The sequence below is a fragment of the Podarcis tiliguerta genome (genome assembly GCF_965153285.1).
Source record: "Podarcis tiliguerta genome assembly, chromosome: 14".
Classification (NCBI taxonomy): domain Eukaryota; kingdom Metazoa; phylum Chordata; class Lepidosauria; order Squamata; family Lacertidae; genus Podarcis; species Podarcis tiliguerta.
In genome coordinates, this window is record NC_139547.1 from 25527573 (window position 1) to 25553796 (window position 26224).

At 46.3% G+C, this 26224-nt stretch overlaps 1 protein-coding gene across 1 annotated transcript in view; it reads right to left on the reverse strand.

The window, feature by feature from the left end:
* Positions 1 to 26224, reverse strand: part of IGDCC4 (immunoglobulin superfamily DCC subclass member 4) — a 73301-nt gene that overhangs the window by 43374 nt on the left and 3703 nt on the right. Inside the window, exons 2-3 of the mRNA XM_083411846.1 lie at positions 6809 to 7144; positions 750 to 891 (exon numbers count right to left, since the gene is read on the reverse strand). Coding sequence (XP_083267972.1) covers positions 750 to 891; positions 6809 to 7144 — 478 coding nt within the window. The remainder of the gene's footprint in view (positions 1 to 749; positions 892 to 6808; positions 7145 to 26224) is intronic.

Below are 26224 nucleotides of genomic sequence, written 5' to 3' on the forward strand. Positions count from 1 at the left end.
GTTGGGGGTGGAAAGAGGGTTGAAGAGTTGGACTCAGGATGTATCACTCCCTGCGTACCAGAACCACACAGGGCCTGGATAGCTTGGTTGGTTAGAGCATAGTGCTGATAATGCCAGGGTTGTAAGTTCGATCCCTCTATGGGACAGCTGCATATTCTTGCCTTGCAGAGGGTTGGACTAAATGCACCTCAGGGTCCCTTCCAATTCTCCCACTCTATGCTTCTAACTGACTGGTCCTGCCCTGAACCCCTCTCTTTAAAAGCAGGAGCAGCCTCTCAGCTGTTATTGCTTAGGAACATAGAAAGCTGCCTTATACTGAATCATATCATTGGTCCATCTAGCTCAGTGTTGCCTACACTGGCTTGCAGCAGTTCTCCAGGATTTCAGGGAGGGGGTTTCTCCCAGCCCCACCTGGAGATGCAGCCAGGGATTGAATCTTCATCCAAAGCAGATGTTCCACTACTAAGCTTTAGCCCTTCCCCAACCGTTGGGATAACATCTTCTGGACTGTTCACATTTTAGGACCCAGATTACTGATGTAATTTTAGGTTGCTTTAAACTGTTTCTGTCAGTTTCCTTACTGTTGTAACCCTCCCTGAGACCTTAGGGTGAAGGGCAGGTCATAATCGCCAATAAGCATAATATTTGTATTTGGACTGAAGAATTATCCATATTGCCAATGTGAGCTGATGTCTCCAAAAAACAGTCTTTTTATCCACCTGGAAGCTACACACTCCAGCCCAGCTCACCTGGCCTCTGAAGGCACAGCCACATGGTCCTTCTCCCAGGTGATCACTGGAGGAGGCAGCCCTTTGATCCGACACTCAAAGCGGGCCATCCCATTTTCTTTCACCGTCTGGGACTCTGGATGTTGAAAAAATTGAGACAAAGCTGGAGGTGGGAGGTCGAGGGTGGCAGTGGAAGAGAGGCAGGAAAGGGGCAGAGAAACAGGAGAAGTTTTAGTTCCTTACAATTTCTCTCTTCTTCAGTTATATCACAGCTCATGGGAGCACATGGGAGGGGTTGTCCCCCCCCCCAAAGGATGAAATGGTACTAAAAAGTGCCAGCCATGCTGTTTATTTACCAACACATGTATTCAATTGTGCGCATAAGTAAAAGTGGCAAAATTTTGTATTTTAAAACAGTGGAGGGAGTTTTGTGTTTGGATCAAGGATGGGGTCTTGGATTAGGTACCGAACTGGTTTTTAACAAATCTGATCAATGACCCATTAAGCTTTTAGCCTCCAGCTGGTTTTCGACTACAGTCCCCATCATCCCTGACCACTGGTCCTGCTAGCTAGGGATGATGGGATTTGTAGTCCAAAAACAGCTGGAGACCCAAGTTTGGGAAACCCTGGTTAAAGCATTCATTTTATTAGAACCAAGGGGGGTACTTTAATCATCAACATGTTTTGATGCACATATGTTTGATGTCACATATGCAAATCATGCACAAAAACCAAAACTATAGAATAGTTATTGTGCAACAAGATTAACTTTTTTTGGGGGGGGATTAAGTTTCTGTATCTGAATCTAAAATCCAGGGATGGGGAATCTGTGGTCCTCCAAGTGTCGTTGGACTCCATTTCCCATCATCCACAGCCAGGATGACCAGAGATTATGGGAGTTGTAGTCCAACAACACCTGGAGCACCATGGGTTCCCAGTCACCGCTAGAGTCCTTCACAGGTGCTTTAGAGTGCAGGTAGACAGATACGATATGGAGCAGGCACTCCTAGTTGCCTGCAGCAAGCAGAGTGGAGTCCCGGGCAGTCTTGGGCAGTGATTTTGGCTACTAATGACTGTTTCTGTTGGTATTCCTGCAGTCGGTGGCCTGCAGGACAGGGGAAATTCTTTGCTATGCTGCTTGGTTTGCCCATGACTGGGGCAAAAGTACAGGGAAGGCCATCCCCCTCACTTCTGCCCTTGCTAAGAAAGGAGAAAGGCAAACTGCCACCTGCAGAATAGTGTTTGGTTTCAGAAACAACTGGGCAATATTTGATCACAGTCAACAGATGACAAATTAGGCAATATTTGACCAGGCAGGCTGGCCAGGCACAATGGATCTCTTAACTGGCCACTGGGTGATGTTGCTCAACCACCTCTCTTTCAGCCTAATCTACCTTGCAGGGTTGTTGTAAGGATTAGGGGTGCTTGAAGAGTTCACTCTTCCTGAATTCTCATATGAACTGATCTGATCTGCCACTCCGGGATGAATGTGCAGGTGCAAATACTGCCACCCTCCACACTTCTTCCTAAATGTTGCAATGCAGTTTTCAGCTTAAAAAAAGTGCCCGAAGGCATATAATGTGTGTATTTTAGGATAAAATATCTTTAGAAATGCATACTCTGAAAGAAAGGAGTGCGCATTTTCATAGAATTGTCGAGCTGGAAGGATCCCTGAGGGTCACTTTGTAAGAAAATACATTCAGAAATTCAGGTTAATATGGAACTGAACAGACTCACAAATGATCGTGCGTGAAACTGGCAAAGAGCAGAAACAAGCTGATCTATCCACCTCTAGTGACAATAAAATGGGACAACTTCCCTGTACTCCTTGCAGCCCTGAGCTGATTATAGAGGAAAAGCCAGGTAGGATAATTAAATATTATTTTAACAATTAATCATACATGTCTTATTTCATGTCAACATCACATGAACAGCACACACACACACACTAAAGCCCCATTTGCCCATCATAACAGGTGTCAACATGACTCCCCTTCCTTGGCTCAGCTGAAAGTGTGAACAGATCTGCTTCCAGAGAGAGAGGGAAAGGAATTTCTAAACCTCCCGAATGGCTTCTAGAGACCACGTTCTTTTGTCCAAAGGCCAAGAGGCAAGGCCCGAGAGGGAGGGTGGGCACATCTAAGAGCCACTTCTGCCTCTGCAGCCTGAATGGCAAACAAGGACAGAAGAGGGAACATCTGTGCTCAAGGAAAAGTTGGAGCAGTTGCTGGATAATTTCCTCTAAGTTTTACTCCATTGGTTCCACAGTGGCCAACTGGGGCCAGCAAAGAAAGATCTGAGCATTATTATTCATATGTAACATAGAAAACTACCTTCTGCCAAATCTGACCCCTGGTCTATCTAGCCCACAGGAGCATAGGAAGCTGCCTTATATTGAGCCAGACCATTCACTATCCAGTTCACTATCATTGATGCTGATTGACAATGACGCTCAAGGGTTTCAGGGGACAGGTGCTGCCAAGGATTGAACCTGGGACACAAAATAGATGCTCTACCACTGAGCTGTGGCCCTTCCCAGAATTGGCTGTGTTTGGAGGTGACACTAATCCATAGTTTAGCATTATGTGAACAGACTGGTGAGCTCTCCCTCCCTTCGACACAGCCACAAGGAGATCAGAAGCTGTCATCCCCATTTTCAACAAACTGCAGTGTTTATTCTTAACCATGGTTCAGAGAAACCAGCCAACCTCAAACCACGGTTTCTGATCCTGGCTCTTTCCCCTAAACTGTAGTCAAGACCAAACACTGTTCTGAGTTTGCAAATGTCAGCAAATCATGGTTAGCGGAAAAACAGAAGAAGACGCTTCCCATCTCCTTGACGCAACCTCAGTGGAGAAGGGAAAGGGAGCTTGTGAGCCCAAGGCCCATGCACTACCATGGCCTGTTTATCCAGCACTGATCTGGACACAGAGTCAGAGGCTGCAGAGCCACCAGAAGGGGAGCCAAGTCTGGGTCAGGACTCAAAGCTGACGGCAGAAAGCATAAAGACCACTGTCAGTTGGGCAAGAACTCCCAGAGCAACTCCCAGGTAACCAATGCTGATGGGGCCAGAACCTGGACCCTAAGTCAGAAGAAGCAAGATGCTTGCTTCCCATTGCACATCATCATCATCCCAGCAGTGCTGAGAGTGCACTAGGACGGAGGCTGTGGAAGGGAGGAGCATTGGTTGCCTGGGACAAAGTCTGGAGGAGGTAGTCCAAAGACAGAGACATAAAAGGTCTCAGCCTGACGTTTATCAGAGTAATTTTCTCACTTGGAGCTGTCCATGGTCCAGCAACACTGGACCAGCCTTGGTGCTTTCCCCATGGGTTCTGCAAATCGACCAAAACAGGACATGCATGTGATGCTAAACCAGTTAGGGTTATGTCAGAGCCCAGCCACTGACTACTGAAGTGGCTGTCTAGGGTCTCGTCAGAAAGTGTTATTTTCCATCCTGCTGCTTTGAGAGCTGGAGATTTGGATTTGGGGCTTTATACTTTCCGAGTCTGTGCTCTACCATCCAGCTAGGGGTCATCCCAAACAAAGGTGTGCCCCAGGGAATGGGCCAGTCTGGGAATTGGGCCACTCCCTCCCAAAGAATCACGTCCATTGTGCAATAAAGCCTGTTCAATTTTTCTTCTCACTCTGCCCCATGGGCATCAATGCCAAGGTCTTGGTGGGGAAGTGGAACTACATTGCTTTGTAGTCGGGAGCCTCCAGCCTATGGGCTTTCTGAGGCCCACCTGGTTTCCCCCACCTATTGAGCACCTAATAGCATTCATGATGTCAGGTGAGGAACAGGTAAAGATGCAGGTCGGCCCAAAGGGACCGTGCTGTACAAATGGCTTTGCAAGCTCTGGCAACCAGCTGATTGTTGGGGGTTGCAGAGCTGCTCAGCGAATGGGCGGGCCTTGCAAAGTGCTGTGCAAGGCCTGGCAATCAGCTGATTGCTGCGCCTGGTGCTTAGCACTCTGCTGGCCATCAGTGCCTTTCAGGCTGTGCAAGGCCTGCACGGATTGATTTCAAACTGTGCAGGCAAAAACAGGGCAGCCCTACCTGGAGATGCCTAGGATTCAACCTGAGACCTTGTGCAAGCAAAGCAAAGGCCCTGATGCTGAGTCCTTCCCCAAAAAAACATGAAAAGCTGCCTCATTGGTCTACCTAGCTCAATACTGGGAGCAGATCTGCACAACCGGACAGGATGCTGAAGTCCTTCCCACCTGCCCTGGAAATGCTGGATGAACCTGGACCTTCTGCCTGCACCTTCTGCTGCTGAGCTGTGGCCCTTCCCCTGGAGTGGAGGAAGATGCCGTAAACACAGTCTTGTCCACCTAAGCGGAGTAGTGTCAACACTGACTGGTAGGTCTTCCCCAACCCTAAGTGGAGACATCAGGGACTGAACCTTTATCAAAAGGGACTTTACAAAGATGCTCCACCTCTCAACTACAGCCCCTGGAACAGAAGAAGCTACCCTACACAAAGCCAGGCCCTTGGTACATCTACACTGATTGGCAGCACCCCTACAGGGACATTCCCAGGCATATTAGGAGGTAACAGGGATTGAACCTGGGTCTTTCTACAAGCCAAGCAGGTGCTCTACCACTGAGCTACAGCCTCTCCCCAACACAGGAAGCTGCCTCAAACCAGGCGAGAATATTTGCCCCCTGAGCTGGGTCTTGAACCTGGGACCTTTTGCATGCAAAATGCGGGGCCATTCTCCATATATTTTATTATATACACCTTCGCTGACATAAATGATATATTGCCAAATATTAATCAGCCCTCCCTACCCCCAGCATGAGGAATGAACCCTTCTGCGTGTAAACAAGTCCTTTGATCGAACACAACATTACGTCCCACTTGCTGCAAGATGGATTTCTCTGGGATCCTTCCTGCGCTCACACAGGCTGAATGCTAAATGGAGCACACAAAGAGCTCATGGTCAAAACAACCCAGCAGGTGACTTTCATCCATCACAATGGGCCTATTTCCCCCTCTCGTTCAGAAGATGCTAAGCTGCACTAGGAGCGAAAGCTCATCAGGGAGATATCCTGCCTCTTCTGCATGAGCCATCGAATAATCTTTAGGAGCCATGCGGCCTTCTTAGATGACTCAAAGTGCTTTATGGACTTTTTCCCACAGCCATTACAACGACCTTACAAGGTAGGTCAATGTTAGTTTCTCAATACTGCAGATATTGCCATACTTCCGGAATTTCCCAGACATATCCAGGATTCATCTGTCAGAAATAGCATCTGGGCAGAATTTCTGAAGACCGGTAAAAATGCGTATGGCAAACCATGTCGGAAGTGTTGATTTTTTTGCTAATTTCCTTTTAAAAATTGCACAAAAATTTGGCCAAACAACTCGGCCAAAAGAAGCTCAGCAACTTTTGTGTCCGGATTTTCACTTTTTGAAATATGGCAAGCCTAAGATAGGAAGGTTGGGGCAGAGAAAAAGAGAGAGAGAGGTTTGCCAAAGAACACTGAGTGAAGTTTGCGGCAGAGGTTCAAACAAGATATTCCCTGGTTCATCAGTGACTGGGGTTTCATTTTAACTGGCAATGCTTATTTAAATTTATTTATCTATATACTGACCCCTCTCACAAAACATCAAGTACAGCGATGTTTGCATTAAAAAAACACACCTTTAAAACCAATACAAACCAATCATAAAAATGTCTTGCCTATCCCATTTCTCTTTTTTTTAAGAAAACAGTAAATAAAACTTGCTTCTTCCTTTTGTTTTTAGAAAGAGCTACTTAAATACTCTTTAAATCTCAGTCAGGAAATGTTTTAAAAGATTCTTTTAAAAGATTCGCTGACTGGGATTCATCAATGACTGGGCTTTCATTTTTACTAGCATTGCTTATTTAAATTTATTTGTCTATATTCTGAGCCCTCTCACAAAACATTAAGTACTGCGGTGTTAAAACAACACCCCTTTAAAAGCAATACAGAACTTGCCTACTTGAAATTGTCTTTAGAAAACAGTAAATAAAACCTGCTGCTTCCCCTTGTTTTCAGAGGGAGTTGTTTTTCATGCTAAAAGGAGGGGGGCACAAAAACCCGGATACTCACTCGGCGCACGAAGCACAACGGTCTGGCCAGCGACTGAGCCGAAAGATCCATGGGAAACGCAGGAGTAATTTCCCTCTGCGCTGGACCCTCCTGGGAAGGCTCCCTCCGCTGAAGGTGACGCCCCTGGCGACGAAATGAGCAAAGATCCATTGGGGAGGAGGCGGAAGTTGTCCTTTTCTGCTAGTGGGAGCCCATTCTTCTTCCAGGTAATGTTGAGGAGCTCCTCAACGGGAGCCAAGTTGCAGCGCAGCTCCAGGGTTTGGTTTGGCTCTAAGGTCACTTGGCCTGGGCCCGGCCCGCAGGTCAGCTCCAGAGAAGGCCTTGGAGATGGTTCCCCTGCAGCAAAGCAAAACAGAAGGTTGGCTTGTTGGAGGAACTACAGTAGGATGCCTTAAAAAAAAATTTTTTTATTTATGTAACTTTTTGATTGTTGTTGTTTTGACAAATTATGGTCATATCAACCACAGGAATATAACAACAACAATACAAACTCTCCAACATTACAGTGGTACCTCAGGTTAAGTACTTAATTCGTTCCGGAGGTCCATTCTTAACCTGAAACTGTTCTTAACATGAAGCACCACTTTAGCTAATGGAGCTTCCCACTGCCACCACACCACTGCTGCATGATTTCTGTTCTCATCCTGAAGCAAAGTTCTTAACCCGAGGTACTATTTCTGGGTTAGCGGAGTCTGTAACCTGAAGCATCTGTAACCTGAAGCGTATGTAACCCGAGGTACCACTTTACTCAGATAACAACCACTACTACTACTACATTTATAAACAACAACAACAACAACATTTATACCCCACCCATCTGACTAGGTTGCCCCAGCCACTCTGGGCAGCTTCCAACATATATAAAAACAATGAAACATTAAACATTTAAAAACTTCCCTATACAGGGCTGCCTTCAGATGTCTTCTAACGGCTGCATGGTTACTTATCTCCTTGCCTCTGGGTTTGCATAACTCCATACCCTCCAACATTTCTCTGATGAAAATAAGGACGTCCTAAGGAAAAGGACATTCTGGGATCAAATCAGAAACTGGGATGGCTTCTGTAAATCTGGGACTGTCCCTGGAAAATAGGGACACTTGGAGGGTCTGATAATTTCACACACTAATACAACTATTTATTTATTACATTTCTATCCCGCCTTTTCTCCAAGGAGCTCAAGGTGGCGTACGTGGTTCTCTCTCCCCCCATTTTATCCCCACGACAACTGTCTGAGGTAGGTTAGGCGGAAAGAGAGAAAGGGACAGGCCCCAAGACCACCTAGTGAGTGTCATGGCTGAGTGAGAGTAGAACCTGGTCCTTCCTACTAGTCTGTGCACCCAAAGTTGTCATCGTCATTAACAAAAAGGACCGGACAACCAACATATAATAACAACAAGCGCTGATATTTGGTGGTTTCTTGAGCATGTGCAGAGAGACCCTGATGTGGGCCACACTAACCTCCAAAGTGCCCACTTGCAAGAGAGCCACAGCATTTTCTCAAAGTGTTTGGCCATTATCTGCAAATGTCCTTGAGAAACACGGTGGCCAACAGGAATTTGCACGGCTATCTCAGCCTCCTCCGTGAGGAAACCCTCCACAAGCCAGCTCCTTTTTACAACCCTGCGCCAAATAATTTTGTTACCATTCCAACTGAAAATGTTTCCTGGTTCCATAACAAGTTTATCAGCACGGGCTGGGAACCACATGGCTGGGTGCCCAGTGCCTATCGCAGATTAATTTTATAGCTATTCAAGCACCCAATTAAACCTTCTGCTACCTACGGATGATAAAAAGGGCCACCTTTCTCGGGGGCGGGGGTGGAGAAGAGCTCACTCCAGAGCATGCAATTAACTGCAGCGATGCCCAACATTAACACAGTTAAATTGCATTCTTCAAAGACGTGCAAAGAAAGCTGGAAAAAAATTGCATTCTTGGCAAGTGAAATGACTAAATGGTCAGTTAATTTAATTCACCCTCCTTCCTCAGTCTGCAGCCATTATTTCAGAGGTAAGTGTTGTGGTCTTCTTGTTGCAGACCTAGGGTGTGAGAAGCGGCACTGCGCTTCTCCCCCCAAAAAATCCTTACCCTCTTTCAGCACAAGATATTCAGGTTGAAGCATCTGGATCTTGTAGACACCTTGTCACTGTTCCAAAAAGGTGCCCCATCCCTAGAATCTATTCCATCTGATCACAAAGGTCTAAACCAAACATAGGCAGTATGGTGTAGCGGTCAGAGTGCTAGACTAGGAGGACCTGGGAGTTGTTGTTTAGTCGTTTAGTCATGTTCGACTCTTTGTGACCCCATGGACCAGAGCGCGCCAGGCACTCCTGTCTTCTACTGGCTCCCACTGTTTGGTCAAACTCATGCTGGTAGCTTCCAGAACACTGTCCAAGCATCTAGTCCTCCGTCGTCCCCTTCTTCTTGTGCCCTCAATCTTTCCCAACATCAGGGTCTTTTCCAGAGAGTCTTCTCTTCTTGTTAGGTGGCCAAAGTATTGGAGCCTCAGCTTCAGGATCCGTCCTTCAGGGCTGATTTCCTTAAGAATGGAGAGGTTTGATCTTCTTGCAGTCCATGGGACTCTCAAGAGTCTCCTCCAGCACCATAATTCAAAAGCATCAATTCTTCAGCGATCAGCCTTCTTTATGGTCCAGCTCTCACTTCCATACATCACTACTGGGAAAACCATAGCTTTTACTATACGGACCTTTGTTGGCAAGGTGATGTCTCTGCTTTAAGAGGACCTGGGAGGCCAGGATTCAAATCCCCACTCAGACCTTGGACCGCCAGTCACCATCTCTCAGCCTGTCCTACATCGCAGGGCTGTTGGGAAGACGAAATTAGGAGTGGGAGAACGACAAATGCCACTGTGAGCACCTTGAAGGAAGATGGGGGTATAAATGGGTGGTCTTGGACCAGTCCCATTCGTACAGCCCAACCTACCTGACAGGGTCCTTGTGGCATATAAATCCAATAAATAAAAAAATGGGGGGGGGGACCTCTTCCTGTATTGCAGGGGGTTGTACTAGATTACCCTCAGGAATCCCTTCCAACTCTACAATTGACCTGCATGTATGTAAAGGCATCCAATGTATATAAAACCTGGCTAATCCATGCTCCTCACAGCGCTTGCAAAATCTAGCACCAAGGCATTCTTCTGTGGCTGAGAGAAGCAACCCATCGAGGCTGGAATATCTACTCAGCAAAAAGGAACAAAAAAGAGGGGCAGAGACTAAGCAGACCCCCTCAGACACTTTGTACTCCGCAGAGAGCAGAAGCAGAAGGGCTGGCTAGCCTGTCCTCCTTCCAACACTGACATCACTATCCGATTCTTGGCACCAGTCAAGGAGTTTTCCTGGACAGCTCCTGCTGCTACTGCGCAGGCAGGTCCCTCTCGCTGGGCCTGGATGCCAGCCAGCCAGCTCCATTCCTGCTTCTGGGCACGTCAGCTTCCCTGGAGAAAACCATGTATGTGCACCTTGCAGAACCCAACAACAAACGCCTCTGGAACAAGGGGAGTTTTTCAGAAAGGGAAACAGCCCGGCTAAAGAGGAGGTGAGCACAGGGGACCATTTCAATGCTAGGAGAAATTTCAACACAGGTGCAGAGCGCAAGCAGTGTTAGAAATTCAAGATACATAAGCTAGGTGCCAAATGGCTCCTTAAACCAGGGTTATGGTCTCCAAAACAGAAGGCCTAGTTGCCACTTTTGAGCTGGACAATGCAACTTTTTGGTTCCCGAAATTCATTCTGATTGTGCAGATAAAATATAACAGATACAATTATAAAGGATGTGTTGCTAGTGTGTGAAAACAGTCAATATCCAACCGTCCCCACGCATGCACCTCCAGATGGTGGAGACGTCAGGCATCATCCTGCCACCCAGGCATCTTCACTTGGGTGCAAGTGACCTGATTTTGAACGCTGAGCGCAAGCTCAGCCCACAGGAGCTCCCAGGTTGGGTCCTGGTTAGAGAAGGATGAGGCAGCAAGGATGGAACAGGAAAGATCTCCTCTGGTAGCTGGAACAGCCAGAGCAAGACACACTTAGATGGACCAGTAGCCTGTCTCAATAGGACAGTTTCATACATTCAACCACTTGGAAAGATAATTTCCTGTGCTGTCGTGAGCAGTTGCCTTATAACAAGCCATGGTATCTACCACTTGGTCTTCTAGCTTAGTGTTGTCTACACAGATTGACAGCAGCTCTCCAGGGTTTCAGACAAGGGACATTCCCCGCTCTACCTGGAGTTGCTGTCAAAAGTTGTACTCGAGGCCTTCTGCATGCAAGGCGGTTACTCAGTTACTTGCAAGTGGGACCTGAGCACCAGAGCTCTTCTCTCCTCCTGCAGAAAGATTACTGTCTCTAACTGTGGAGGCAGAGCATAGCCATTGTGGCCAGCAGCCATGGGTAGCCTTCTCCTCCATGAATTTGCCCAACCCTCATTTGATTCCATCCACTTTGTGACTAATAGCTATCAATAGGTGCAAAAAGGGACATAGGAGGTTAATGCCAGTCACTTGCTATACTTGGGTTTTAGTGTTTTGCTGTTTTTGTGTGTTGCTTTGGGTCACCTTCGTGAAGGTAGAAAAATAATAAAAATAGGAAGCTGCCTTAAACAGAGCCAGATCTTTCCAGAATCCGAACATTCCCAGTCCCACTGGGAGATGCCGGGAATTGAAGCTGAGCTATGACATTTCCCAGCATCCTGTCCAACACACACACACACACACACACACACACACAACCCTCATCTTCCCCAAACTGGATTTCCTCTTCACAGCATCATCAGCCCTGACAGAACATCCCAAAAATTAGAGCTATGGGACTAATTTTTTGTGCTTATTTTGGGGGGTGGGACTGAATCACGCACCAGCTAATTATGGTTGCACAATTACAGTTGATTGGGAGTTATCCTGCAACAAACCTGCTACCCCCCAAAAGACTGGACATTTTCCCATAAGGGAACTGATGGGAAAATGCGCTGGGAAGTATGGGATAACACTTTCCAACAAATCAGAATAAATGCTCATGAAATAGCAACCATCATCTAACCTCCCTGCAAACCAATCAGGACAAACGCTCAATAAATGAGCCGTCTGGAAGTGCCTCAGGTTTCAGCAAGGGTGACCCAGTTCCAAGGTAAGATGAAGATACTTCCAGTGGTGTATCTGGCAGCCAACTAAGGGACTGACTACAAATTTTGTCCACCACATAATGTGCCCTAATCTCACCAGTTTGCCTCCAGCCTACTGTACTGGGGAAAAGAGTCAGGAGCCAGTCCAAAACAGGATCAGAGGATGCACAGGACACGAAGGTTCTGACTGGCAGTGACTCTCATTCACCACAGACAGACAGGTGTGCAGCTTATTCAGAAGCCTGGGTCAGATCATTTTAGGCAGGACTGTGTGCATTCAGAGGAGCACAGACATCGGCACTGGACTCTGCGATTTTGGCAAAGAGATGGTGCCCGGTAGCCAAAAGTTATGCACCCAGTGATGCCCATAACCAAAACAGCAGCAGATCAGGAAGCCAGTGTGTTAATAGGCACCAATCATCTACAAGGATCAAGTGGGCCAAGCCTCAAATGCCTGCAAATGATGCCAATGACATTAAAGACCAAAGACCCGTCAAGTGAATCGAGCTCTTATAAACATCTGATGCGACAGCGCATGAACGCATTGTTAAAAGCCTCATTTGCTAAGGAGTTTCATGGCCTCAACTGATGACCCAAATTCTTGTGCTGCATGGGGATTCCTCGGGAGGCCCTCTGGTCCGGCCACCCCTGGCCACAAAGTGCCTTCAGGCATGTCAGAGGCCCATGGATTTTCTCTTCCCGCATGCGCAGCCATGAGGTATTTCAGCTTGTGTCGATTCAGTGGTGTGAAATGACGCCTCACACTTACAGATGAGCACATGGGGCATTTAATCACTGCACTCCTTACATGCCGTGTGGCTAATTTTTCAAACCAGAGCTCTGCAGAAGCCTCTGTGGTGCAAGGGTCAAACGAGTGACATAATGCACGGGAGAATTGAGAGTGCCAGTGTGTCTTCTGCTGAATAATGGGCTGGATATTGCTTGCACATTCCATAGCCAAGTTCTGAGTTAAAACAACATGAAGGGGGCAGGGTGAGCAACCTAACTCCACCCTTCAGTCACCCTCTCTGCCAGAGACCCTAAAGAAGCCGTTTGCCCACCTGCTGCCCTCCAGATGTAGCAGGACTACAAATCCCATCAGCCCCAGCCAGCGAAACCACGTGTGCCTGCCTCCACTTTGTGGAGGGGTCCGTGACTCTAAATCAGGGTTTCCCAAACTTGGGTCTCCAGCTGTTTTTGGACTGCAACTCCCATCATCCCTAGCTAGCAGGACCAGTGTTCAGGGATGGTGGAAACTGTAATCCAAAGACAACTGGAAACCCAAGTTTGGGAAAAAGTAAAATTTAAAAGGACCCCTGACTATTAGGTCCAGTTGCGGATGACTATGGGATTGCGGAGTTCATCTCACTTTATTGGCCGAGGGAGCCGGCATACAGCTTCCGGGTCATGTGGTCAGCATGACCAAACCAGAGCAGCGCACGGAAACGCTGTTTACCTTCCCGCCGGAGTGGTACCTATTTATCTACTTGCACTTTGACATGCTTTCGAACTGCTAGGTTGGCAGCAGCTGGGACCGAGCAATGGGATTTCACTCCGTTGTGGGGATTCGAACTGCCAACCTTCTGATCAGTGAGCCCTAGGCTCTGTGGTTTAACCCACAGCGCCACCTGCGTCCCTTAAGTTTGGGAAATCTTGCTCTAAATAGTTGGAATTGGGGTGAGGCAAGCGAGCTTTTGCCATGCTGGTCTGTACTTGAATTCCCAGTGGGTCTGGCAGGCACAGAAAATATATGCTGGGTGGGGGCAGCTCAAGCCTTTCCCCCAAGCCAATGACGGTATCACTTGTTTGGGTGACATATCTGAGATCGGCAGATGGCCTGAAACCCTCTTCGAGAACACACAGAGACATCTGGCTTTTGAACCGGTGCCCAGAACCATTTCGACTTTAATGGATCTTTCCATTAAGAACTCACTAAAGGGAACATGGCTGCCAGGACATCAAAATCCCCCCGCCCCCAATTATGGGTGTTATAAAAATAAAACAAATTAGCTGCAATTATTTGCGGGTGCCCAATGCAAAAGCCTGAGCTTTATGAAAGAAATGAAAATTGATTTGGATTAGCGGGCATTGAAGGCTTTTAAAAAATTAACCACTTGCTTATGACTTCAAAGCCTGGAGGGGTTTGGTCAGTGTTGCTGCTGGGCTGTGGCTACTTACCTGCCCGAGGAATCTTCCGCCACTACCTTCAAAGGCTGCTGGCTCAGCAGCAGATTTGCCATTAGGAAGAGCCAGGCTACAGTTCCCTAAGTTGCTGTGTACAACACTGAAAATGTGTTTTTAATTGGTGTTACATTTTTGCAAGGTTTTTAATTATGATCGCATTATTTATTTTGCGGGCCTTGCCTTGCGCTCGGTGTGGAAGCTGCAGTTAGTGCAGAATGCTGCAGCAAGGTTGCTGACAGAAGTGAGACCTTGTCAACATACGACACCCCTGCCCCTGCACTGGTTGCAAATCTCTTACTGGGCCAAGTTCAATGTGTTGCTGTTAATATACATAAAGCAGCTTGGGACCAGTTTACTTGCGGGATCATCTTACCCCATATATGCCAACTTGACCGCTTTGATCTGCGGCACTTTTACACACACCACATAATATCCATTCCACGCTATTAATATTCGTGCCACAGTTTTTTAGTGTGGCAGCACCTACATCCCGAAACTCCCAGCCTATTGAAAACAGGCTGGCACCTCTGCTCTGCACTCTATGAAACCTGCTACAAACATTTTTGCAACAAATCCTAGGAATCTATGTAAACACTAGCAGGCGTTTTGATCTGAAATTTTAATTATGCTGATTTTAATTACATCTTGATGTTTTAAAAACTTCCTCTTAACTTTGACGGTTAATTATCATTTTAACGCACATTTTATTGTTTGTTTTTTGTCAAATGCTTTGAGGTTTTACTCACAGCTAAGGAGTATACAAAGGGACGCAGGTGGCACTGTGGGTTAAACCACAGAGCCTAGGACTTGACGATCAGAAGGTTGGCGGTTCGAATCCCCAGAATGGGGTGAGCTCCATTTCTTGTGCGGCCTGCACAAGAACCTTGTTCAGGCAGCACAAGAAATGGTATATCCAGCCCATTGGCAACCTGATTATTTTAAGAAGCTATTCACATTCATCTTACAATTGGATTGCCCACCTGATGAGAAACTGCAGAGTAACCTCATGCAAGGAGGATGGAGCAGAACTCAGTGGCGAAACACCTGCTTGGCATGCAGAAGGTCCCAGGTTCAATCAAGGCCTCCGGGGTTTCAGGCTGGAGCTTTTTCCCAGTCCTACCTGGAGGTGCCATTGGGGTTTGAACCAATGGGACCTTCTGCATGCAAAGCAGCTGCTCTGCCTCTGAGTCACAGGCATTCCCTCTTCCCCATTCCTACTGGAAGCTCAGCCGTCGAGATTCTCCAGGTCATTCCAGGTCATGGAACATGCCATCAAGGGCACAGAGCGAAATCTGCCAAGTCCTCATTAATCAGCAACTACAGGGCGAAGGCAGGTGACCTGACCAAAGATTCACTCCCATCGCAGCCATTTTCACGGAGCACATCTTGCGGCCTTGTGAATCTCCCAAAAGCTGACTTTTGCCTCTTCCAGCTCCAATTGCAAAACAGAGATAAGGGTATTTTCACTACCCTCCCTGGAGCTCCCAAGTCCTGATTTCGTGACATCCTAATCTCTTCCTTGCTGGGAAATGCCCCCAAACACACACCCCCTTGACAACCCATGAAAATAAGTCTATGCAATACACACTACTCAGCTCTGCAAAAGAACCTGCATTATAAACTAAGGGAGCTTCCTTTCGGACCAATATATTGCCTACATTTAAGAATTTGGAGATTTGGTGTGTTGTTGTTGTTTACTAGGGACACACAAGGGCATTTTTATTTATTTATCTTTAAAAACATTTCTTGGTCATAAAATATCAGGGGGTATAGAATGCTAAGGCATCAAGCACCATTTTAAAAAAATAATTGCAGATAATCGTTGCCTGGATAATTGTCCAGACACCTGGATAAAGGTGTCTGGATAATTGAAAAGGGGGGCGGGATCTAAAAGCCACAAAGTATAAAAACGCTCAACTTTTTGAGGAAACTCTCAAAAGTCAAAAGCGAGGACGTGCCTGCTACAACTCTGCTGGAAGAGCGTTCCACAGGCATGAGACTGGCAACACTAAAAGCCAGATTTTTCGTTGAGTTCAGTTGGGTATCTGTAACATGGGGGACAACAAACAGCACTCGTTTTCATGCTCTCCACAATGGGGCTGGGACATGAAGACTCAGGCCTTCCTTGAGGTAATAAGAATAATAATTTATTATTTATACCTGCCCTTCTGGCTGGGTTTCCCCAGCCACTCTGGGCAGCTCCCAACAGAATATTAAAAACACAATAAAATATCAAACGTTAAAAACTTCCCTAAACAAGGTTGCCTTCAGATGTCTTCTAAAAGTCAGATAGTTCTTTATCTTGTTGACATCTGATGGGAGGGCATTCCACAGGGCGGGTGCCACTACCGAAAAGGCCCTCTGTCTGGTTCCCTGTAACCTCACTTCTCGCAGTGAGGGAACCGCCAGAAGGCCCTCAGAGCTGGACCTCAGTGTCTGGGCTGAAAGATGAGGATGGAGACGCTCCTTTAGGTATACTGGGCTGAGGCCATTTAGGGCTTTAAAGCTCAGCACCAACACTTTAAATTGTGCTCAGAAATGTACTGGGAGCCAATGTAGGTCTTTCAGGACTGGTGTTATGTGCAGGTATCCTGCAGCCAAGTTATTTAGGCCTTTGGGTATCAACACAAGAACCTTGAACCAGCATTCAAAATCCCCCAAGCACCAGGCGTGTTCTGCAACTGGCGCGGGTCCAATTGTGACCACATGGAGATCTCTGGAGGTCTGGTTGGCATCTGATATCTCCACCTGGCTGGCCCATCCAGCTTCCTTAAGCAGGTCTCAAATTTCAGCAGTAACCTGTGCAATGCTAAGATTCGTCACCCCCACCCCAACACTTCATACTCCATTCTAGCCAGATAGCTCACTTGGTAGATGAGGAAGCTCTTAATCTCAGGGTTGTGGGTTTGAGCCTCACTTTGGGTGAAAGATTCCTGCTTTGCAGGGAGTTGGACTAGATTATATCCTTGTGGTCTCTTCCATCTCTACAATTCTGTGATCCCCTGCCGTGCCCCCAAGGCTCCACACCCAGTGTGACTGAACCACTTGACAAGGGTTGAATCAATAATTCATTCCCTAACCATCCACCATGGGAAAACTGCTCCATGGCCATTTTGAATCTGTTACCAATGACCACATAGGATGAAGTAGACATACGTCCAGAGGACCTCAGGGACTGCCTGACCCTCTTGTTGTTGTTTAGTCGTGTCTGACTCTTCGTGACCCCATGGACCAGAGCACACCAGGCACTTCTGTCTTCCACTGTCTCCCACAGTTTGGTCAAACTCATGCTGGTAGCTTCGAGAACACTGTCCAACCATCTCGCCCTCTGTCGTCCCCTTCTCCTTGTGCCCTCCATCTTTCCCAACATCAGGGTCTTTTCCAGGGAGTCTTCTCTTCTCATGAGGTGGCCAAAGTATTGGAGTCTCAGCTTCACGATCTGTGCTTCCAGTGAGCACTCAGGGCTAATTTCCTTAAGAATGGATGCGTTTGATCTTCTTTGACCCTCTTACCCCAGCTCAGTCACTGACATCATCTGCAGGAGTGTCATGGGTCATCCTCGAAGTGGACAAGAGTCACTTGACAACAACAAGAATCTGAGCCTGTTGTGTCACCAGGCCAGACTTGTGGAACATTCTGCCAACAGAGATTCAGCAGAGGTCTCCCATGCCAACTTTTAAGCACCTGCTAAAAACTTTTATATCCCCATTAGGCTTATGCAGTCAAGTAAAAAAGACATCTTTCCATAACAATTTCTGATTTTAAATTATTGTATGATTTGATGTACAATTGTTGTAAGATGCTCTATTTTTTTTAAATCAATAGTGGTATACATTTTAATAAATAAATAGACATCCAAACTGCTTCCCTTCCTGGAGCTTTAGCGACTACTTAGTCCCTGGCCCATCCAAACAAGATTTGGGGGATGCCCTGAGCTCATCAGACTGTCACTGCTGCGGGAAAGGGATTACCATTAATTGAGCTTACAGTTTATTAGCTCCGGATTATTTCTTAGTTGCTGGTCTATAAGCACTCTCGTTTTCCAAAACTGAGAGAATTACAAGTCTTGCTCGGATCACCGGGACAATCCAAATCACATCTTCTTTTTTCTTTCTTGCAAATTCTTCATGCAAAAAAACCCAACAACCCCCACAACCAATCCTCTGCTCTTTCCCAAATATCCTATTAGTTCAGCTTTGCCAACGCCATAAAAAAAATGATACTGTGAAATTTGAAGCCTCTACCAAGCTCCACTGGATCTGTTTTCTGGCACACTACAGTACTGCATGTGTCTGAAATGTAAAAATGCACACAAGCTTCAAAATTTACATCTCTCAAAGGCAGGGGTGGGGAACCTCTGGCCCTGCAGATGTTGGTGGACTCCAACTCCCATCTCCCTTGACAATTGCACTAAGCTTGGCTGGGGATGATGGGAGTTGGAGTTTAACCACAGCTGGGGATCCTAGGTTGAAGAGCAACAGACAAGAACCTAGACAACAACTTTATGGTGTCTCCCTAACGAAACCAAACAGGGAAGTCCTGACTCCACCCAAACACAATTGAGCCCACTGCCACCTAGTGACACTATCCACGCAATGACACTATCCACACAATCAGGTCTTGGGGGTTGATCTGGCAATTCAAGGTTTTAGCCTCCTTTTTAAACATGGGCTTAGCCAAAGGGGGCAGTTGTCCCCCTGATCAAGTAAAACAACAGAAATACTTAACTAACTGACCAATCATGTTAGGTCTGCCACAAAAGTCCTGCCCCGCCCAACAAACTCCTGCCCCCCTAACAAAAGTTTGGCTGCGCCCATGTTTTCAAACCATCCAGACCAGTGTTTTCCAAACTTGAGTTGCCAGTTGTTTTTGGACTACAATTCCCATCATTCCTGGCCACTGGTCCTGCTAGCTATGGCTGATGGGAGTTGTTGTCCAAAAACAGCTGGAGACCAAAGTTTGGAAAACCCTGCTCCAGATGAAGGAACTTGCAGCAAATGGTGGGAGGGAGTGATCTGTAGACTTCAGGGTCCCCACCCCCAGTTAGGAAATCTAAAGCACCACCTTCTCCAACATATTAGGATCTTCTTACTGCGGAAGGCAAACAGAAATGGGCACCAATAAAGGGATAATAAATCAATTTGAGAAACAAGTAGGAACATGAGTGACAATTCTGCCTGGGAGAGGCCTGAGAGCTCTTTTAAAAAGCCAGACTCTCCCCTCCACCACTGCTTTTACAAGCACTACAGTGATACCTCGGGTTACAAACTTAATTCATTCCAGAGGTCCGTTCTTAACCCGAAACTGTTCTTAACCTGAGTTGCGCTTTTGCTAATGGGGCCTCCTGCGCAATTTCCATTCTCATCCTGGGGCAAAGTTCTCAACCCGAGGTACTACTTCCAGGTTAGTGGAGTTTGTAACCCAAAGTTTTGTAACCTGAGGTACCACTATATCTCTGAGCAATCAGCTTCACTCTGAGTTGGAGCCTCAGAAGAGGCACAGTGGTTCTTCCCATGCCTGGCTAGTGGGCTGTGTTTGGTTCACTTGCCATACAGGCCACTTTGGCAACAGACAAAGTCATCTGGCTGAGGAATCTAAATTCAACCGAAACACCATGAAAGTAATGGAACAAAGTGAATTTCAAATTGATGCCAGCGTCATCTAATCATTGCTTGGAACCAGAGAGAGAACCCTTTTCCATCTAGCTCGGTATTGTCCACAAGGACTGGCAGAGGCTCTCTGGGATTTCAGAAAAGGAAACCTTCCCGGAGATATTGGGGATTGAACCTGGGGCCTTCTGCATGCCAAGCAGATGCCCTGCCTCCCACAGCTTGTCATAAGGGCACATCTCATTCGCCACCCCCAAATCGTGCCCTTTACTCTCTGCACACGGAATCTCAAGAGCCGGTTTGCAAATAAATAAAAATAAACAATCTGCTAAGGCAGCTAATGGCCTGTTTGGCCACACCAATTAACTTAATTATTTATTGACTGCCTATTTAAAGATCAGCTAGAAGGCGGAAATCCCCTAGGCGTGGGAGAAATAGCAGAGAGTTGCACACAGGCACACCTGCCTTCCAAAGGTGTCTAAAAGCCACAGAAAAGATCCCCCCCCCGTATGCTCCATGCACTGTTACTAAACTCACTGCACAGTTGTGATGTGCCTTTAAATCATCTGGGGAAGGAGCAGGGATAGGGGTCCCTGGAGACGTAGCAGAAGTCCAAGGTCTGCAGGAGAATCCTGGGGGGTTGTTTTCTTTAAAAAGTAATTTGTTTTGTTTTTTAAATGATACAACTATGCAAAGGAGAGAGAGAAAGATCTTAGATAAGTCACAGTCAGGTTGGTAAGCTGTGGCTGTGCAGATGTTGCTGAACTCCAGGTCCCAGTGGTCCCAGCAAGCACGGCCAATGGTCAGGGATGGTGGGGGGGGACAGTACAAAACAACTAGAACTGGTCTATATGATGTTCCTATTTTCATCGGAGAAATGTTGGAGGGTGTGGAACAGGACATCCCCAGGGCTTTTTTTTCAGCTTGAACTTGCCAGAACTCAGTTCCAGAATCTCTCAGGTGGGCACCATTGACATTATAAGAGAGCAAGGGAGGCGTTCATGCTGAGTTCTGGCACCTCTTTTTCTAAAAAAATAGCACTGGACATCCCTATTTTCATCAGTGAAATGTTGGAAGGTATGAAAAACTACCTTCTCTTTTGCTCCCTCCCTCAACCCGACCTCATGCAAATCCAGGATTGTCACGAGGCACTGTGAATCCTCTAATGTGGGCTGCGTGATGACAGCCTTACATTTTTATGCATATAGAAAGATATAAGCTTTGGTGGGCTGAGGCTTATGCCACTATCAATGTGTTCATCTAAATATAATGTACTTTTATTTCCGTTTCAAACAGACAATATTTCTGTACACAAAACAAGTGGAACTACTGCCATCTGCCATAGCGCTTGTCTCAGGCATGTTTACACTTATTTTTGCCTAAGCTTTGAGCACTGTTGCGTATCAACAAGAATGCCGTGTTAGTCTTTAAGGTGCTGCAAGACTGCCGTTTTTGCTAGCACAGCTACCCCGCCGGGAATCCCTCCCACGGTTCCTTGTGGTCCAATCCTTTGTCTTCTTTTCCATATAATTCTCGTCCGGTTAGTACTATGCTGAAAATTTCTCCGACATATTTTTTTTGGGGGGGGGGGTGAGGGTTAACCATTCTCCATCAATTAATGAGAAAAGGAACTGTATTCAAAAATTCTACCAGTAGATCCCAACACAACTTCTGCTGGGTGTGATTTGGACAGAGTGCCTTCAGCTGAGTTCCCGGAAGCATAGTGCTGTTTAGATACTGTATTTTTTGCTCTATAAGACTCACTTTTTCCCTCCTAAAAAGTAAGGGGAAATGTGTGTGCGCCTTATGGAGCGAATGCAGGCTGCACAGCTATCCCAGAAGCCAGAACAGCAAGAGGGATCGCTGCTTTCGCTGCGCAGCGATCCCTCTTGCTGTTCTGGCTTCTGGGGTTCAGAATTTTTTTTTTTCTTGTTTTCTTCCTCCAAAAACTAGGTGCGTCTTGTGGTCTGGTGCGTCTTATAGAGCGAAAAATACAGTAGTTCTATATGAGGATTCTGTAAGATTTCAAGCAGCGTTGGACACCTGGTGGTGCTAAGAGGCAGATCTGGTGCAAGGGGCACTTGTGAGGCACTATTTCATATTAAACCAACTTGGAATTTTTCGAAACTGGTAATAAATCCATCTTTTAGTGCAGCAGCATCTCTACACTTTGGAACTGCCCGCCTATTGACACCAGGGAGGCACCTTCAAAGCAATCTTTCTATCACCTGCTTAAAGCATTTGTGTTCAGGAAAGCCTCTACAGACACAGAGAAGTTACATATATTTCTTTTTCTGCTGCTATTGATTTTTTATCGTCTTCTGGACGTTTTTAAACACCTGTTTTTAACTTGTTTTATTGATAATGTTTTATTATATATATTTTTGTAAACTACTTAGAGGGCTTCTTTTGCAGGGGGTGTGCGTTTAGCAAATTTGTTTACATACATACATATCGGCAGGACAGAAATCTCTATTTTCAAACTGACTCAGGAGCCCCTCTTGGGACAAAAACGTAGATTTGGAATACAGTGGTACCTCGGGTGAAGAACTTAATTCGTTCCGGAAGTCCATTCTTAACCTGAAACTGTTCTTAACCTGAAGCACCACTTTAGCTAATGGGGCCTCCCGCTGCTGCCGCGCCGCTGGAGCACGATATCTGTTCTCATCCTGAAGCAAAGTTCTTAACCCGAGGTACTATATCTGGGTTAGCGGAGTCTGTAACCTGAAGTGTATGTAACCTGAATCGTATGTAACCCGAGGTACCACTATAGTTGTAATAAAAGAAAAATAAACCTTTAAATAAAGGGAGAAGGAAATAGGGTTGGGGAATCCATGATGTATTCCTTTGGGTACTTTGTGTGTAAGCATGGAGAACCTCCATATTCAAAGGAAGTATATCACTGAATACTTAGGCAGAAATGCAACCTAGGTCTCCTCCAGAGTCTCCTCTCCTGGGCATTTTTGCCTAAGTTGCATATCAGTTCTCCAAATAGCCTCTTTCTATTCCCAAAGCACAAAATTAACTCGCTACCCAAACAACAATGCTCTCGTTAAGTTGCTGCGTTCTCCCTCTGTAATGCAAATATGGAGTAAGGAAAAACGTTGGGATGCAGGCCAGAAACAAATTACTGTGCAATTAAATACTTGCTTAATTATATGAACCAGGGCGGCTGGGCTCACTGCTGTGGGAAACGTCATGAGCAGGGAAGGAGACTGTAAGCAGGCTGGAGCTGCCTCAATAGGCACCACACTGGCCACTGAGGGCACCAGGAAGGGCTGGGAGGAGCTCCTGGTCTGAAACCCTGGAGAGCTGCTGCCAGTCAGTGTCGACAACACTGATCTAGCTGGACCAATAGGTCTGACTTGGTGTAAGGCAACCTGGGGTGTTCCTCTGTGCACAGGTGCACCACCTGCAGCAACTGGTATCCCAAGGTACATTGCCTCTGAGAATGGAGTCTCTACTTACCAAGCAAAGCATATTGATCTTGCCTTCAAGAATCCATCAAGCCAAAATTGATGTACCTTTTTCTAACCCACTGCCTTCGAGATGTTTTGGACTACAACTCCTATCAGGCCCAGCCATGGGAGGTGTAGTCTAAAATGTCGAGAGGACAATGGGTTAGGAAATGCTAATCTATCAGCCTACCCCGGGGGGCAGCAAATTCAATGAATTAATTCTGAGAATGTGAAGTCCCACGTTTTGTCTTCTTCTGAACAAACAGCATCCAAAATGTTTTGCTGTGGCTTTATAATTTGTTGGAAGCTGCCCAGAGTGGCTGGGGCTAACAACAACAAATAATAATAATAATAATAATAATAATAATAATAATAAATCAATAATAAATAATTTTTACAATTTAAAAAGAGTATTTTCATCCACTGCCCCCTCAAGCCAATTTGATTCCCAGCCGGCACTGAAAGGCACCAACCCCAAACTTCCCCTTCCCTGCCAGCCCATCTCTCTATAGAAACTTGGTCCCGAAAAAGCCAACCGCATTTTAAGCAGGCCTGTGTGCCTTTGCAAAATGATATTGTGCAAGGAGCTGAATGAAATCTGCATGCAGGTGACCATTCGGGGGAAAACGAGCAAGAGGCATGTGACTGCCAAGACAATGGGAGACCCAAATTCTCAGGGAAAGGGTCCTAAGTCTATTCAGACGCCAACAGCTTCTGGTGTGGGGAGGGGTGGGGGTGGGGAGCGAAGAGAAAGGGAGAAAAAGCATCCGCCGGGAACAAAAAAAGCCTTAAAGTCAAGGGAGGAAATTCACAAAAGGAACCTGATACAAACTGCCTAAATTGAGGATTATATAATCCGATTGTCGAGCTAGTGGGGAAAAGCTTCTTTCTTTCACCTCTCCGTTCCCAGAGCTGGTTCTGTCCCTTTCGTGAGCCCCACCACAAAGCAAGCAACGCGCACTGCCATAACAGAAACCAACGGGGCATGTCGCTCTCTTTTCTTTTTCTAAAGTGCTTCTGCAAGTTCTTCAGGGAAAATCCACAACAGAAGAGACCTTGCTATAGTCAGAACAGTCTGCACTGAGCAGAGAAAAGGTGAATACTATATGTTTGCAATACACACCCAGAGTCTGTTCCAGCAATATGGTTCAGGCTTTCAAGGGGGGTGGAGAGGGACCCTCTTAGGGAGAGCAAACATGACAAAAGAGAAAGGAGGGTTGCCAGGTTTTTCACTGGGTCTAGTCCTGTGCTTTTAAGAGAGGCACGGCAAAATTTAGTAGGGTTTCCTCCCTTGTACAGAGGGGAGAGTAATGGGGGAGAAAGGGAACCTGTTTAATTTATGTGTGTCAGGGGAACATGCTGGCAACTTTTAGGGGAGGGGAAGGGGTACATGATTTTTTATAGTGTTTCTTCTGAGTGATCACTTCCCCTGGAAATTTTTTTAAAAAATATTTATATTTTATTGAAAACGTTCAGTGGGCAAAGAAAGTGAAAGACATGGAAAGAAAGAAAGAAAGAAAGAAAGATGCTCGAAACTGTAATGCAATACGATGTACATAGCTCTGTGCTATTGTTCCGATTATTAGCAAGTCATTATAATTTTTATAAATGCATTTCTAGTATCATCATATATGTGAAAAGCCATCCCCCGAAAGCATTTTTAGAAAACAACGAAAGCCATATTTCCTCAGCTGCCTTTTCCCATCCACTTCTTAAAGGTTTTACGTTTTCAGCATATAATGTGGCTTGCCTGATTTTTATCTGAATAATCCTGACACAAAGGAGATTATGGGCTTCTGCGTTAACGACCTCTTGTGCAACAGAGAAAAGAATTGCATGACGAGTGACATCTGCCAAAATTTCTCCCTCGCCTCTTTTATTGAGATGTGTGCAAGCCTTAAAAACTGCAACCAAACCAAGCCACAGAGATGCAGAACACTAAGACAAGATTTTGTTTAGGGGAGGGGGTGGGCAAGGAATATGACTGCGGTCCTATTGAAAGGAAAGTCCCATTGAAATTACTGGGGCTTGCCTCTGATTAAGCACGTGCACAATCAGGCTGTTTGGTGGGCTACAATTATGAGGCTTAGAAACTTTTACAGCTGGGCTTTGCACTCCACACCCCCAAGCCACTGCCCCTCTTTCCACCCTGCTTGAGGAAGACTCCTGTGGCATCCAAAAACTTGCACACCCCTACACAAACAGAAATTTGGATAAGGAAAGACTGTGTACATCTCCAGTGGAATCGTGGGGTGGGGGAGTACAGCAGTGAGATGCTGTGTTTGATGGGTTGGGAAAGCGGGCTTTTAGAAAGTGTCCCAGGCCCTAGTGGTTGCCAGCCTTGATGGGGAAAGTTCTTTCCTATCTGCTTGAAGAATGGAGGCTAGTCGAATCAAGCAAAAAACCTGCTGTTTTGCAAGCCTTATACTGCACACCTTGGAAAACGAGAGAAAAGTTTCTTTAAAGGAACTCCAGCTGAATAATGTACAGAACGTGTTAACAATTTACAGACCTGCATTAAGCTAAAGCCACAGCAGAACTTTTCATTAACCAAAACAGCAGCAGGAGCAAAGTTTGAGGGAGCTGCAAATCGGTTTGATCTGGAAAGCAGGGCTCCCATTTGGCCACATTTAACACTCCTTAATAATCCAGAGGCAGCAGAAAGAGAAGCCAAAGGGCTCCTGGAACAGTTCATATATGTGTGCAAGGGGGAATGTCAACAGGTACAACTCATCTCTGCCCTGAAATCCCCTCTACTATAGACACACGTCTTCCTATATACATAAAAATGTAAGGCTGTTGTCATGCTGCAGTACACATGGCTGCTAATAGGTGGCCACACCACCAGCAGTATGATGGCAGGCAGGCAGGCAGGCAAGCAGGTAGCAGGTGGTCCAGGTGAGCTGTTTAATAGAGGGGTGAGGTACTTCAGAGAGACATTTGACAATCACCTCTCTGAAGTCCGCCTCCCCCCCCCCCCGCTAAATGCAACTGCAGCAAAGTTTTAACAGTGGAGAGGAGGTATTTCATTT